This window comes from Carettochelys insculpta, chromosome 9, assembly GCF_033958435.1.
Source record: "Carettochelys insculpta isolate YL-2023 chromosome 9, ASM3395843v1, whole genome shotgun sequence".
Lineage (NCBI taxonomy): Eukaryota > Metazoa > Chordata > Testudines > Carettochelyidae > Carettochelys > Carettochelys insculpta.
Genome location: NC_134145.1, coordinates 18,343,923 through 18,358,350, shown reverse-complemented (window position 1 = coordinate 18,358,350; position 14,428 = coordinate 18,343,923). Strand labels below are relative to the sequence as shown.

The following is a 14,428-nucleotide window of genomic DNA, read 5'->3' as shown; positions in this document are numbered from 1 at the left end:
AAGAGTAACGTAAACGATTAAAGGTCTAGAAAACATGACTTAGGAGAGAAGATTGAATAAATGGTGTTTGTTTAGTCTAGAGAAGGAAAGACTTGGGGGGAACATGACAACAGTTTTCACTTACATAAAAAGTAGTTCCACGGAGAAGGGAGCACATCTGCTCCCCTTAATCTCTAAGGATGGGACAAAAAGCACTGAACTGTGGCAAGCATGGTTTTGGTTGGATATTAGGGAGAATGTTCCTAATTGTCAGGGTCGTTAAGCAGTGGAATAAATTGCTTAGAGAAGCTGTGACATCTGTGTCATTGGTAATTTCTGAGATCAGGTTAGACAAACACCTGTCAAGGATGCTCTAGATTAGGGGTGGGCAAATACCATCCTGCAGGATGGATCTGATCTGCCAGAGACCCCCTCTATATCTACCTGTGCCTCTTCAGGTACTGGGTGATCTCAGCTCTCCTTGGCTGCAGATGGCCGTTGGTGGACAATGGGAGCTATGGAAAATGGTGTCCCAGTACGCGCCACTTCTCACCCTCCCATTGGCCGTGAACAGCAATCTGTGGCCAATGAGAGTCGTGATTGCCCAATACCTGCAGAGACGCACAAATATAGCAGCAGTGGCTTTCCTGGGAATAACTCCATGAGGTGGCCACTTTTTTGTTACCCATCTCAGTCCAGATAACACTTAGTCCCACCTTGAGTGCAAAGGACTGGATTAGAGGACCTTTTCAGGTCCCATTCAGTCCCACAATTGAATGATTCTTGGTTGGGACATATAACTTCTTCAAGCCATCTTCTGTATTGAAATTGAGGATGGTGCAAATTGCAAATTCATTTAGGAAAATGAATGTGGCCGGTAGACTCCTAGCAAGTAGAAAATCTTCAGTGGACAAAATTTTAGCATCTCTACACCAGTCAGTCAGAAAGCGAAATGAAGGGTGCCCACAGAAGGAAAAGGAAGGGAAAAAACAAGCTGATTGCTGGTGCCAACCTAAAAGTGCACAACATTGATTTATGGCCACGGGGATGAATCACCTAGACACAACAGAGTTTTAAAAGGTACAAAACCAGAGGTTCTACAGTCTGGCACCCTTGGGACCCGACTGGTGCCAAATGAATTTGCTGGATCATGGGAGGTCAATACTGCCCAGCAGCATTACCAACACTTCCATTGCTTACTGGGCTCTTAGAGATATTTATGGGTAAATTACAGCTAAATAACAGCACAGAACACAGAGCCAGGACTGGTGGCTATAAATAAACTTTATGCAACCACAGGAGACTTGGCCGCAACCACGATAAGTGGACATCTGGTTAACTACAATCATGTCAGATCACAGATGTTGCTGGATGACAGAGTGCTGGACTATAGAGGTTCAGCCTGTACACCCCAATTTGTACTCCTCTGATTAAGTTTGTTGCAAGATGGCCAAATTCAAAGTCACTACAAGGGAGAGGTGGACAGAAAAATCCAATGATGGGAAGTTGAAAACACCTTCTTATTCTTTAGAACTCCCAAGAATCAAAGTTGTCTGCTGGTCCTGCATCAGTAGTTAAATAAAACTATGCAAAATGGAAGTCCACAGTAAAAACAGTTTTAAAAGTTGTAACCCAAAGCCATCCTAAGCTGATATGATTGAGGGGGAAAAAATTCCTTTGGCATAGGTCCAAAAGACTGAATTCTCCAGGGGTAAAACAGAAACGTTAGGTTGCAAGCACATTTCCAGCTTTAAAAAGTATATCAAGCAAATAGGTCAACTCTCAAGACAGAAACTCCATGACAAGACAAAGAAAATACTTTAAAATATCCTTGTAGTTTTGCAAATCATTGGAAAAGCAGCTGCATATTACCTGAACTAAAGCTAAGAAAAATCAGAGCAATATCTCCGTATGGGTCTATCAACAGCTGATACTACTCATGCCACAGCAGTCAGGGCTTGGAAAGAAAAATTCTAGCAGCAGGTGAGACAAATAGGTACAAAAATCACAACAACATTATACATGGTGGGTGGGAATAAATCTTCATGACATTTTTATATTTAAAAAGTACATAGACTAAAGGTGTTCATTTACGTATCATCTTTCAATCATGAAACTGCAAATTAAGAGCTACATGCCAGTTTCAGGGAGAAATGAAAACTTGTTGGTATAGCACACTATGTTAATCCTCTGTACCAACCAAATATTAAAAACTCTAATGTGAAAAAAAGAACAAAAGCAAAGAAAAATATTTGTATTACTTACCAGAGTTTAAATCACGTCCAGGATTGAAAGCTTTACTATTTACTGTGGTAGACAATCGATCACAGCTAATAGTTCTAGAAACATTGGTGTTAAAATTCCCATCAAACCTGAAATGGCAAACAATAGGATTAGTACAGCAAAAGCTGACTTTGTAAAAATGTCTAGCCAAGGATTTATAGGAAAATTACTGGGTCTTAAAACAGCAACTGGAGTTCCATTTGCATTTTTAATGGCACAGGCAAAGGAAAATTCCAACACACAAAGTATGGTGAGTTAAACTCCCCGACTTCCTGGCCACATCCTATTAGCTAATGTAATGTGCTGCACATTTTTATTTTCTGCCTTGTGACATGCAAGCGACCATGAAAAGGCTATGTTGCCCTGCAGACCAGTGTTGCTCTATTCCCTGGCAGAATCTATATCTTGTCCAGTTGTGAGAGACCTAAGCGGTAAAGATTCCCACTTAGGAGACATCTTTAGGAAGGTTTTCCAGCTATTCAGACAACATTTTTCTTCGCTTGCCTTCATTCCGTTGCTCTGAGTTATACAAACTCCTTTACTAACCTGAACATTTCCTCTACCAGCCTTGCATTCACTATCTTCAAGCACTGTATTCATACACGGTTACATCTCTCACTATACCTCTTCTTCTCTGGAAGTCTATATAGAAGTGGGTTACAAGCCTACTCTCTGTAGGAAAGAATGGAGACTTCCATGTTATTAGAAAGTCTGCCTGCAGTATATTTTACTATGGGAGTGTCTACACTAGCCCCAGACTTTGAAATGGCCATGCAAATGGCCATTTCAAGTTTACTAATGAAGCACTGAAATACATATTCAGCGCTTCATTAGCATGTGGGCAGCTGCAGTACTTTGAAATTGACGCGCCTCGCGGCTCGTGAGCAGATGGGAATAAGAGGACTTCAAAGTAGGCGGGGGGGGGTCCTTTCGAAAAGGAGCCCCATCGGGACGAGCCGCAACGCGCATCGATTTCGAAGTGCCGCGGCTGCCCGCATGCTAATGAAGCGCTGAATATGTATTTCAGCGCTTCATTAGTAAACTTCGAAATGGCCATTTGCATGGCCATTTCGAAGTTTGGGGCTAGTGTAGACACGGCCTATATGTTTAATTTTGCATTTCCATATTAACCAGGTGAAATAATTTAGAAATTGTTATGGCACCTCATTTTAGATACAAAAATTTAAGTCAAACCTACACCCAACTACACAATGACTTTAAGGATATATCAAGGCACTCCTCACTTGGGTCTGGTTTTTAAAATGCCACATAATAGTATATGGGCTTCTTATTTAAAATACTTAGATAGGGACAGCATTTCTTGCCTTTATTTTACTAGAATTACAAGTCAAAATCTGATCAAAGGAACTGTGCCATCAGATTTGATAAAAAATAATAGATGGGCTGGATTAGTGTATCTCGTTTGCTATAGTTTAGGCCCTGGTTTTTAAAGCTCTTTAGGCATTACTGCTCTTGGCCTCATAACACCTAACTGATTTAGGAGCCTAAATTTCATTTTCAAAAGACATGCAGACACTTTGGAGTTTAAACTCCACCAACTGTCAATGGGATTCAGGACATGTCTACACTACAGGCGCTCCTGTAGCCACAACTGCAGCCCTGCAGTGAAAGGCACTTCCTTCAGCTTTGTCTATACTTGGAAGATTCAAGCGCAGCCATTGCAGTGCTTTAATGCACCGGTGTGGTTATGGCCTTTCCCAGCGTTCTAGGTAAACCACCTCCACACGGGAGAGACCAACTGCACTGAGTGTACAGCTTCATCGATGTGCTAGAGGGAAGCGTGTTTATTTTTCCCACACCCCAGAGTCAGAAAGTTGCAATACAGAAAAGTGTTAACATACACTTGACACAGGCTTTCATGTCAATGCCAGTAACATCCCCTACCCTGAGGAGTGGCAGCCAAGAGCAGGACTATACTACAAAATAGATTCTACCGAAGATTTAGCCCACATTCAGTTAAAAAAATGTGCATGGTAAAATTTCATTGTCTTCAACCGAGATGGGATTACTCAATTGTTTAGAGTCAATTGCTTTGCTACGTCAGGGCCTAAAATAGTTACATGTGAAGCAGGTCTAACCACCTCCCACACCAAAAAAAATTAAACACAAATTTTCATTTAGAAACAACATTGCATTTGAATAGCAAGTGACCAAAATTCATAATCAAGAGTGAATTCAGAAAATTCAGAAACAACTATCAAGAAGTCACATGCTAACTTAGAGCTCGGTAAGAAGAGCAGTTCCATTTCAGTCACATTAGGAACTAAAACAGCACTCAGGGATGCAGACTGCCTCTTTGCTCTGTAGCTTCAACAACACTGACCTTGGCTGTGGCTCTTAAGCACTACCACAATGCAAATAATAAACAAATTTTCCCAATAACCTCAATTAGAGAAACAAGTAAGGGGAAAAGAAAACAAAGATGCCCAGAGGAAGCATAATTAGAGGACGCACACTTTATTGCTTGTTTTGGCAGAGCTGTGTGTTACCCAACTTTTCAAGTGCAAATGCAGGTCTGTGTTTGGAAGTTGGTCAGAGCGGAAGCAGAATGGGGTGACCTGTGGCACAGGGCACCGCTGTGCGGCAGTTTGCCCTATAGCCACAGGGAAGTATCCGTGTTAGTCTGTACCTTCACAAAACAAAAAAGCAGTCACAATGCACTTTAAGGACTAACAAAATAACGTATTAGGTGATAAGCTTTCATGGGGCAGACCCACTCCTTCACATGTGGAAATGGCGCTCTACCCCATGAACGCTCATCACCTAATACATTATTTTGTTAAAGTGCTATGTGACTGCTTTTTAGTTTGGCCTATGCAAGCAATGAAGTGAGAGACTTTCCGGTTAACTCCTGCCTGTGATCTGTGTAGGCAGCAACAGAGGGTGCCAGAGATCTTCTTCTGCCAGATGTGCCAAACGGGGGGCCCAATTCTAGGAGCAATCAGTAATTTTCAGTTTTCACCAAAAACCAACAGAATCTGCCCACTGACATCTAGGTTAGTCCTTCGAATTTTGAAATTGATTGGATGAGTTTTTCAAAAATTACAGTGTTGCAGACAGACTGACAAGTTGAGAGCAGGGCCTCAGGTTGCTCCAGTAACAGCTTTCCCTCATCTGGGAGTGCTATTCACGACTCTATATTTGAGAATGTGTTCAGGTTTGCACTTAAAATAGGGATTCAACCTCTTGTTTTGTAGCATGCTTCTAAGTTACAATTCATTTTAAAAAAATCTTAAAAGAAAATGTAGTGCTTGCATTACACATTTATCTATCTCACCGATTAATAAGGATGTTGCACAAAGCCTAGCTTTGCATATAGTTAGAATTCATTAGACTCTCTTGCAACTGGAGAAATAAGATGGGGTGTTTAAGCTTAAGCATTCAGAAGTGTTTCATTAACCAAGCTCTGTGATCGCACCATGATAAAGATTTTCAAAATATCAAATGCATTAATCAAAATATATGGTCATTGAAGACATTTCTAGAGGACAGAAGCATGGCTCATCTTGGCTGCTTGAACTGTATATTTTCATACCATGTTTGGGCTTCTTTTTAATTTAACTTTGATGGGGGGCACATTATAATGTTTTTTAAGAGGGGGGCACTTAACACCCCCAGTCAGGGTTCCCTCTAATTTTTTCCTTGATGCGTGGAATAAATTTTGTTGTGTGCGCCAAGGCATATCGGGATGTGCACCACCAGTATAAACATATGCTGCTGGCTGTGCAAGGCTGTGGGAGCTCTGCTAATCAGCTGGGCAGCACCTGAATCTCTGCTGGGAGGCAACCCACATGTTCAGCTTACAGGCAACACTGCCCCTGGCTTTTAGTCTAAAATTACTGATATGTAGTCTTAACCCTAGTTCCACTTTAATGCAGTATTTTTGTGTGGGAAGATATATCAGCTCTAATTTTTTGCACCCTAAAGATCCCTAAGCACTTTATATACAACATTTGTATATAATGCATACTGCACATTTGTACATGCATATATACACATTGTTACTACATGTACACCAACCACAAACACTACCCATTCTTCCCCAACCCCACGCACTCTCTCACTCACCACTGAATTACAACCACCTCTATGGTGGAATGTGGTAGCAATTTAATTTCCTACTGGAACATTGCACAACAGTTTGACCAGGAAGCAAAATATATAGAGGGGGAGAATAGACAGAGATAATTTAATTATCCAGCTGAAATTTCACCAGGGTCCACATGAGGCTGAAATTCTTGCTCTTATAAAAATTTCTGTGTGCCTTTTCACTGACCACACATGTTCAGTCCCGCCTGTTGCATCTCACTCAAAAGAGCGCTGTCCATGGCATTGGGCCAGCACTGGTGTCTTGATTCAGTGCTGCTTTAGCCTGCATTGCTATTATCTATTGCAGTGTTTCTTAAACTTTGTGAGATCACAGAACACCAAACAATAATATTTTTATGTGGAATGCCTATGAAAATTTTCTTTAAAAAAAAGTTGTCAGACCAAAAAAGAAAACCAAAACCCTCAAACAGCAACATGGAAACAAAAACAAAACAAGTAATTTAATCAGGTATCGGAGCAAATACCATCAATGTCTAATACCAACGAAGTGTCACACACACACGGCACACCTGCAAGTTGTTCACAGAACACCAGTGCACATAGTTTAGGAAACACTAATCTATTGCATCACCAACAGCATCCTCATGTACTCCCTGGGATCTCCTCAGAGATCTGCCTCCAAGCACCTATGACATGGGTTGGCAACCTGCAGCTCCAGAGCCACATGTGGCTCTTTGAGGAGTCACTTGTAGCTCTGAGTGCTGACTCCTCTGCGGCTCTGGGTGCTGGAATTAGGCTTATCAGAAGTCCGGTTAACTCTAGCCGGCTGGGTTTTTACAAGATCAGAAAATGTCCAGGATTTCGCTCATCGGGAGCAAAGCCAGACACAGAGTTCGCAGGAGTGGAGCTGAGCTAGGAGGTAGTAGGAGAGTCCCCCCCTCCCTTTTTGTTTAAGGAAATAAGAGCTATGCATGTGGGGTCAGACTGGGAGCTCAGCCGCCACTCCAGATGGCAGCATGTTTGCAGCCAGCCACCCCGGGCACTGCCACTCACTGGCCAGGTAAGCACTCTCCTTGTGGAGGCAGGTTCAGGCTGGGAGCACAGCCCAGCCGGCAGAGTGCTTGCAGCCCAGCTGTGAACGGAGCCAGCCAGTCAAGGGCTGGGGATAAGCAGCTCCCAGGGAGGCTGCATTACTACAGGTACCATATAGAACTGCCTTGGTCTGACTGCTGTACAGTTTCTGTTAGGGTTTTGGACACTGTGCTCAAATTAATTAATACTGAGATTTTCCCAAGCTATGGACTCCGGGGAGCAAGAGAGAAGAAACAAAGTGTTCCCTTTGGACGGCAAAAGTGTGGTAACATTCACCATGGATTCTCTTCGGCCTGTGATGACCGAAGGCTCAGGGTCTGCCCACCCCGATGGGATTCCAGCTTCTCTTCATGCTCTGGGCTGTAGATCCCAGCAACTAGGAAACTTCAAGAGCAAGTCTGCCATAGGCTGCTAATCGGGATCAACCAAGATAAGTTTTGGTTCATTCTCCCAATATCTCTGTGAGACAGGAATTATTATTTCACAGATGGGGCAACTAAGGCCGAGAGAGAGCCAGGCCTCACAAGCGTTGCAAACCTGTGTCTGAAAACAGGCCTTGGTTAACTCTATTTAGCTGCCAGTGTGCTCTAAAAGCCACTTCCAATCTTGGTGTGCCATTTATGGACTTCTGCTTACACTGAACCAATGAAATACTGGAAAAAGAATTCATCGTCAGATGCCTCATCTTCTGCTCTAAGCACTAAGCAGGGGGCATGAAATTTCATAATGGGGCACAGTGCAATCTGCCTCCCCCCACAGCCTCTGCTGGCTCCTCTTCTTGCCCCCACCACTGCACATAACTTATGGGAGACCTACACTCACTTCCAGGGCATTGGACAAGATGGTGGATAGGCCATGCTAATTGCATGGACAAAAAGTGGGGCCCAAAATAATAAAGTTTGCTGACCCCCTGCGCTACTGTATGGTCCTAAATAGACCCCCTTTGGATCGCCAATTAATTTCTGGTAGTAATTACCACTAGATAGGACTGATCTTGGAGCCTACTAGGACTCAGAAAAGGGGTAAATATTTACATAGATTGCATTACAAAAAAAGAATGGTTTGACTTTATTTGTTAAGGACTGTCTCGTATTCACGTGCATTACGGCTCTTGAAGTACTGATTTTATAAACAAATTTGAAAAAATGGGTCTTCTCACTATTTTGGTTGCAGACACCTGAGCTATGAGATCCAACTTTGCTGAAGTTGCAAGACCACAGTTGAAAGCAGACCAGCTGCAACAAAAAGGATGGCAATATGATATGAGAACTAAACCAAGAATGACACCATTACTTAGTGGGGAAAGTAAAGAAGAGAGGACAGAGCCTCAACTAATTAGCACAATTATTCAAAGTCCTCATTAGAAAAAACAAGTGTGCACAGAAATAAAACTTGTCTTAAACTACCATTAACTTACAGAGACCGAAGGCAGGATTTAAAAAACACGGATAAATGGAGCAAACTCATAATTCCAAAATGGAAAGAATATATTCTGGCACTGAGAGCCAGGACAGGCCTCCCTGCCTGTTCTCCCTTGCTGCCCTGGAAAAAAAACCCAGCACATAAGGGCAGGACTGGCAGCACAACCCAATATTAAGATAGTCTGACATGTATCATTAAAAGAGGTTGCAGATAAGTTTGCCCAACTTGAAACATTTAGGCTGAAAAAATTTCCAGGCTGGATATCTGCTTCCAGCTGAATTTCACTAAAATGAGGGGAAGTAAATTCTCCTGCCAACCTTTTCTTTCAAGAACTCAAGCACCCCATGCTTTGGAGCAGGGACTTGAAATTTAGCAGGAAAAGGTGTCCAAATGTGGTTAAGTCATAAGCCTTTGAATAAAACTGTAGTTCACATTAGAGTTGAACCTCTCTAATCCAGAACTCTCTCATCCAGCAAACTCCATAATCCAGCCAGACAACCACTTATCATGGGCGTGGCCAAGTTTTATGTGGTCCAATAAAGTTTCTTTACAGCCATCAGGGTTCTGTGCTGTTATTTAGCTGTAATCTACCCCAAATTTCTTTTTTGGGCATCTGTACTTACAGATGTCAGTCTGTACTGGAAAAGCTATTGATCTGATGAAGTGGGTCTGCCCCACGAAAGCTCATCACCGACTAAATCACTTTCTTAGTCTTTAAACTGCTACATATCTACTGTTTTGTTCTTCTAAGAGCACAGTGAGCAGCGGAAGTATTAGTAATGTGCTAGAAAATATTGACCTCCTGTCACACAGCAAATTCTCTCATCCAGCGCCAGTCAGGTCCCCAGGGTACTGGATGAGAGAGAGACAACCTGTAGCTCAACAGAGACTATTTAGATTATAGCAACTATAAATCTCCTAAAATTCCATCCTCATTGAGCCCATGACAGCACCAGCTACTGAGCAGACTGCATGCTCCAGCCCATGACTACAGAGATGAAGCTGGATGTTCCCTTGGTATTGCTGCTCCAGGACAGGGTAGGCCAAGTATGGGAATGGAGAGCAAGGAGCTAGTCTCTCCTGTGTTCCTAGTGACCTTCGCCTCCCACTGGCACCCAGGCACGGTGAAAGAAACAGCTCCCCGAGTTGAAAGCAAAGGGGGAGGGGAAAGTAGCATATTGGGCCTTGGAATTTGGTGAGACTAGACATAAATGTGGGGAAGAGAAATTATAACTGGGAGTTGGGGGGCTTTGGGACCAGTTGAATGAGGACATTGGGACTCAGTGATCAAATCTGGCTGTGTAAAAAGACCAGGAGTAGGAGCTGGGGAGGGAAACGGGAGGAGATGGCATAGACTAGACCTGCAACTGGAGGGGTGAGGAGAGACCGGGACTAGAGACCCAGCATGCTGAGGAAGAGAGTGTGAGGGAGGGGAAACAGGTCTGACTAGGATCTGGAGAGAACTGGGAAGGCTGGGCAAGCAGACTGGGAAGAGAAGCCCCAGCAGTGGAAACTGGGAGTGGATAGGCCAGGAGACTGTGACAAGGAGAAGTAAGGTTGATGGTTGGGGAGAGAGAGGCAGGAGTGGGACAGCTTGGAGAAGAAGGGCAGAAGGAGTCAAGCTTGGGATGAAACAGGCAGAAAAGTTTGTGCCCACTACAGCAGCTACCCTCCAGAGCCCAGCATGGAGCCCACGACCTCTAAGGTATTTAGCTGCTGTCAGCACATATCTGTGAATCCCATGGCAAAGAGCACGCCCTACAGAGGAGGACAATGTACCATTTTAATCCGTTACTCCATTAGCTCAAGGGTCAAGGCTCAAAAGGAATCAAAAGGTTAATCTTGCTGATGTCCCATGGGGTAATAGTAAGATGTAAGAAGTTTTTTCAGCTTGCTTTTTTAAACCTAGGAAACCACAAAAACCTATTTTAAAAGAATATGATTAAAGTTGCAAAGGCAAGCACTCAAAAGTTCGGAAATACCAAAATTAAGGTACCCTGTGCAACCTTAATGATACAATATTTAACTACATGATCACATACTATTTATTCCAGTGTCTTCGAGCAAGATTTGAATAGCATGCAATAAAAAGGCCTTGCACCACCTGTGGAGCAGTGCAGAGACGATGCTGAACAGTTGCTCATCAAGAGAGCACTGCTCATTTTGTGCACTGACTCAGGCAGGGGTTCTGTGCAAAAAAAGTCTGCAAATTAGATCCTAGGGCAGTAACAGAGAGATAGCCATGTTAGTCTATATTCTATCAAAACAAAAACGCAGTCCAGTAGCACTTTAAAGACTAACAAAATAATTTATTAGGTGGTGAGCTTTCATGGGGACAGACTCACTTCTTCAGACCATAGCCATACCAGAACAGCCTCAATATTCTGGTATGGCTATGGTCTGAAGAAGTGAGTCTGTCCTCATGAAAGTTCACCACCTAATAAATTATTTTGTTAGTCTTTAAAGTGCTACTGGACTGCTTTTTTTGTTTTGATCTTACAGCAGGAGTGTTTAAACTTACTGACCCTCTGAGCCACATGACTATCTTTAGCAATCTGAGAGCCACAGCACACCTGGTGGAACAGGGCTTTAGACCTGTGGTGGAGTTAGAAGATTGCTTTCCCACAGGTGGGGAGTCTTTGGGCTTCAGCCTGGCTGCAAGTAAAGGAAGCCCTGAGCGCCATCAGGTAAAGCCTGCACGCTGAAGCCTCTAAATTCCCAGTTACACAAGGCAGAAGCCCCTAACCCAAATACAGGGCAAGCTCCCCCTAGTCTGTTAGGTGGCAGGGGTCTGAGAGCCACACTTTAACTATAAAAGAGCTCGTAGTTTGGCCACTCTTCCCCAGGGGAAAAGGGACACAGGCAACTCACATCACACAATCATTTTCATAGGTACTCACTGACAGTGCACAGGAGTGAGGGATGTAAAAATCTCATTTAATTAGCGAACTGGTCAAACGTTAAGTTTAACCAGTTAACCGATTAAACCAGGGGTTGGGAAACCTGGCCTGGAATCTTCCTGCCTGCAGTGAACTTGGGCCTGCTGTGGGCAGGGCCAGCTCCAGCCGCACTAGGGAGCCTTCACCTGTGGCGTGCTAGTGCCAAGCCTGCTGTGGACAAGGGCTGGTCCAGCCACACTGGAGCGCCCCCTGGCCACGGAAGGTCATGTGGGAGTGGAGCAACCCCCAACCCATGGTTTAACCATAACCAGTAAAGGCTCCAATTTGTTTTCTGTTCACTAACTGTCAAAACCATAACCAGTAAAGGCTCATCTATTTAGGCTGAGTCTTACTGGTTAACCGTCTAAACGTTAACATCTCTAACAGGAGCCCTGTGAGAGATACCGGGATAGAACGGAGATCTTCATGCAGCATTCAACAGCCCAGCACGGTGTCATATGCAGCTTTTATAAGCATGCTCTCCACTCCCACAGCCACATCATTAATGAAAATATTGACCATTCTATAATCTATATGAAATATTCAATACATATTTGAATATCAGATAAATAATACTGAGAAAGACTACGGAATGTGAAATCTTACGGGAAGGATGCTGACATTTTAAAAGGATAGGAAATAGCCAAGGAGGCCCGGTTGGTGCTGACAGCAGGATAATTCTTTAATAAAGGAATATATATCATGAGATATGTTGATTATTTGAGAGTATCTGGAACATTCTCAAGCCCCAATTTTCCCTCCTCCAATGTGATTACCTCTCTTACTTACACACACTTTTCTACGCTCACAGTACTGCAGAAATTGCCTGCTTTAAATTACCTGGTAGAGAAGTAACAAAAACCTTGATTTAAAATGTCAAGTCACATCAGTACTTCTCTTCTTGTGTACTTAAAAGCTGTCAGACTGAATCCTGGATCTGTCAGTCATGAAAGGATAGGTAGTACTTGAAAAAAGATTTAAAAAACAGGAGCCACGGGGTGTCTGATTTTGACACACCCTCTGGGGAATGCAGGAAGAGAAGGTATTACCCTCGCTGATCTCTCTCCACCACCCTCTTTATTCAAATGATTTTAATCTCATCCACAGACCAACACTTGCTCTTTTTCTTATTGCCCTTTGACAGAAAGGCTTCATCCTTTAAAAAAGTGTCATATCCCATGAGAGAGGGGTGTTTCAAAAGTAACTTTATATTTACACAGCATTTTTTCATCCTAACGTGAAAGCGCTTTACAGCAAAAATTGGCCAACCAAGTCATACAATGTGCCAAAGTAGTATGAGTATTACTACATTTATTTTCACGAGTACATATTAGGCACAGAGGGGCTGTAGTATCTTCAAAGATTTCAGAAGCAGAGCAAGAAATGAATCCAGAAGTCAATCCTGTCCTGCCCCCTTCACATATTCTGACAACCACACATATGCTATTTCTTGTTAGTATATTCAAGCAGTTAAAATAGCATAGAACATATATAAAACAGATACATTTATTACGTGAAAGCTAATTAAATACGCAGAATAAGAGATTAACAACAGCCCAGAGACAGAATTATTATAGTATTTGCTAGTAATGCATGCTCCAGTAAGGGTTAGATTGGGAAGAATACCTAAATGTATTTTCAATTGCTGTGCAGTCAAACAGCTTTTTCACAATTTCCAAAAGGGATTTATTTAAAAGAAATTTAGGCTAACTCAGGTTCAGTTGTTTTTGTGGCTGGAGGCAATCCATGTTCCACATGAAATTTTAGTTCTTGGGTGCTGGGTGTTCAGGGCTGTTGATGCTGAGTTTTTCTTCTTTTTTCTCCCTTTGTCAGAAAGCAAATTTGAAAAAACAAGAAAGAAAAACACTTCTGTATACATAAAATCACATTTTTAGTCTGAATTTATGCACATATGCAAGAATGCACCATTTTCCTTCTTTCTGACTTAACTTAAAGCCACGTTAGTTCGCACATATTGCTAAATTATTTAGCAATGTATCTCTGGATTAAATAAATTTTTAAAAATTTCCTGGCTTTTTCAGCTTGATTTTTCAACTGTAGCTTGCTGTTAATTCTAGCATCTTTATTTATTTATTAGCAGAGCTCGTAACTTCACTATTTGAAAACGTATGACCTGCAAAATCATTTACTTCGGTAGGAGATACAGTAAATCCTGTTTTAACTGGCATTTGTTCAACCGGAACTCTCAAATAACTGCCACAAACATGCCACTTTCATGCAAGCAGAATTGAGCATGCAAGTAATACCCTGCCCTGGGGGGGCTAGGCTGCTCAGCTCTGCCCTGCTTCCCTCCCAGCTGCTGGAGGAGCTTCCAAGGTTCCCGCTATTCCCTACCAGTGGATTTCCATGTCCCTGCCAGGTCCCAGTCCCCGGGGTTGCTGCAGGTGCCGGCGTTCCCCTGACCCCACAGCTACCGGCTCTCAGCCCAAGAGATGGAGCTAACGGTGTTCCCCCAGCCCTAGTCAGCTCCCCAGCCTGGGGCTGGCAGGGTCCCCAGATCCCCGCTGTGCGGGCCCTTGGCTTTGTCTCTCCCCATCTAGCTATGCCTCCCCTGACCCCCTCACCTGTGCCTGCCCCAAATGCCCTGTATTGACTGACATATTTGAACATACGGCAAGTTC

The 14,428-nt window shown here is 43.1% G+C and overlaps 1 protein-coding gene across 1 annotated transcript in view; it reads right to left on the bottom strand.

Moving 5' to 3' along the window:
* The window catches only part of CACHD1 (cache domain containing 1), a 199,094-nt gene that overhangs the window by 59,883 nt on the left and 124,783 nt on the right, over positions 1–14,428 (bottom strand). Inside the window, exon 4 of the mRNA XM_075002823.1 lies at positions 2,245–2,351. Within this exon, the coding sequence (XP_074858924.1) occupies positions 2,245–2,351 (107 nt within the window). The remainder of the gene's footprint in view (positions 1–2,244; positions 2,352–14,428) is intronic.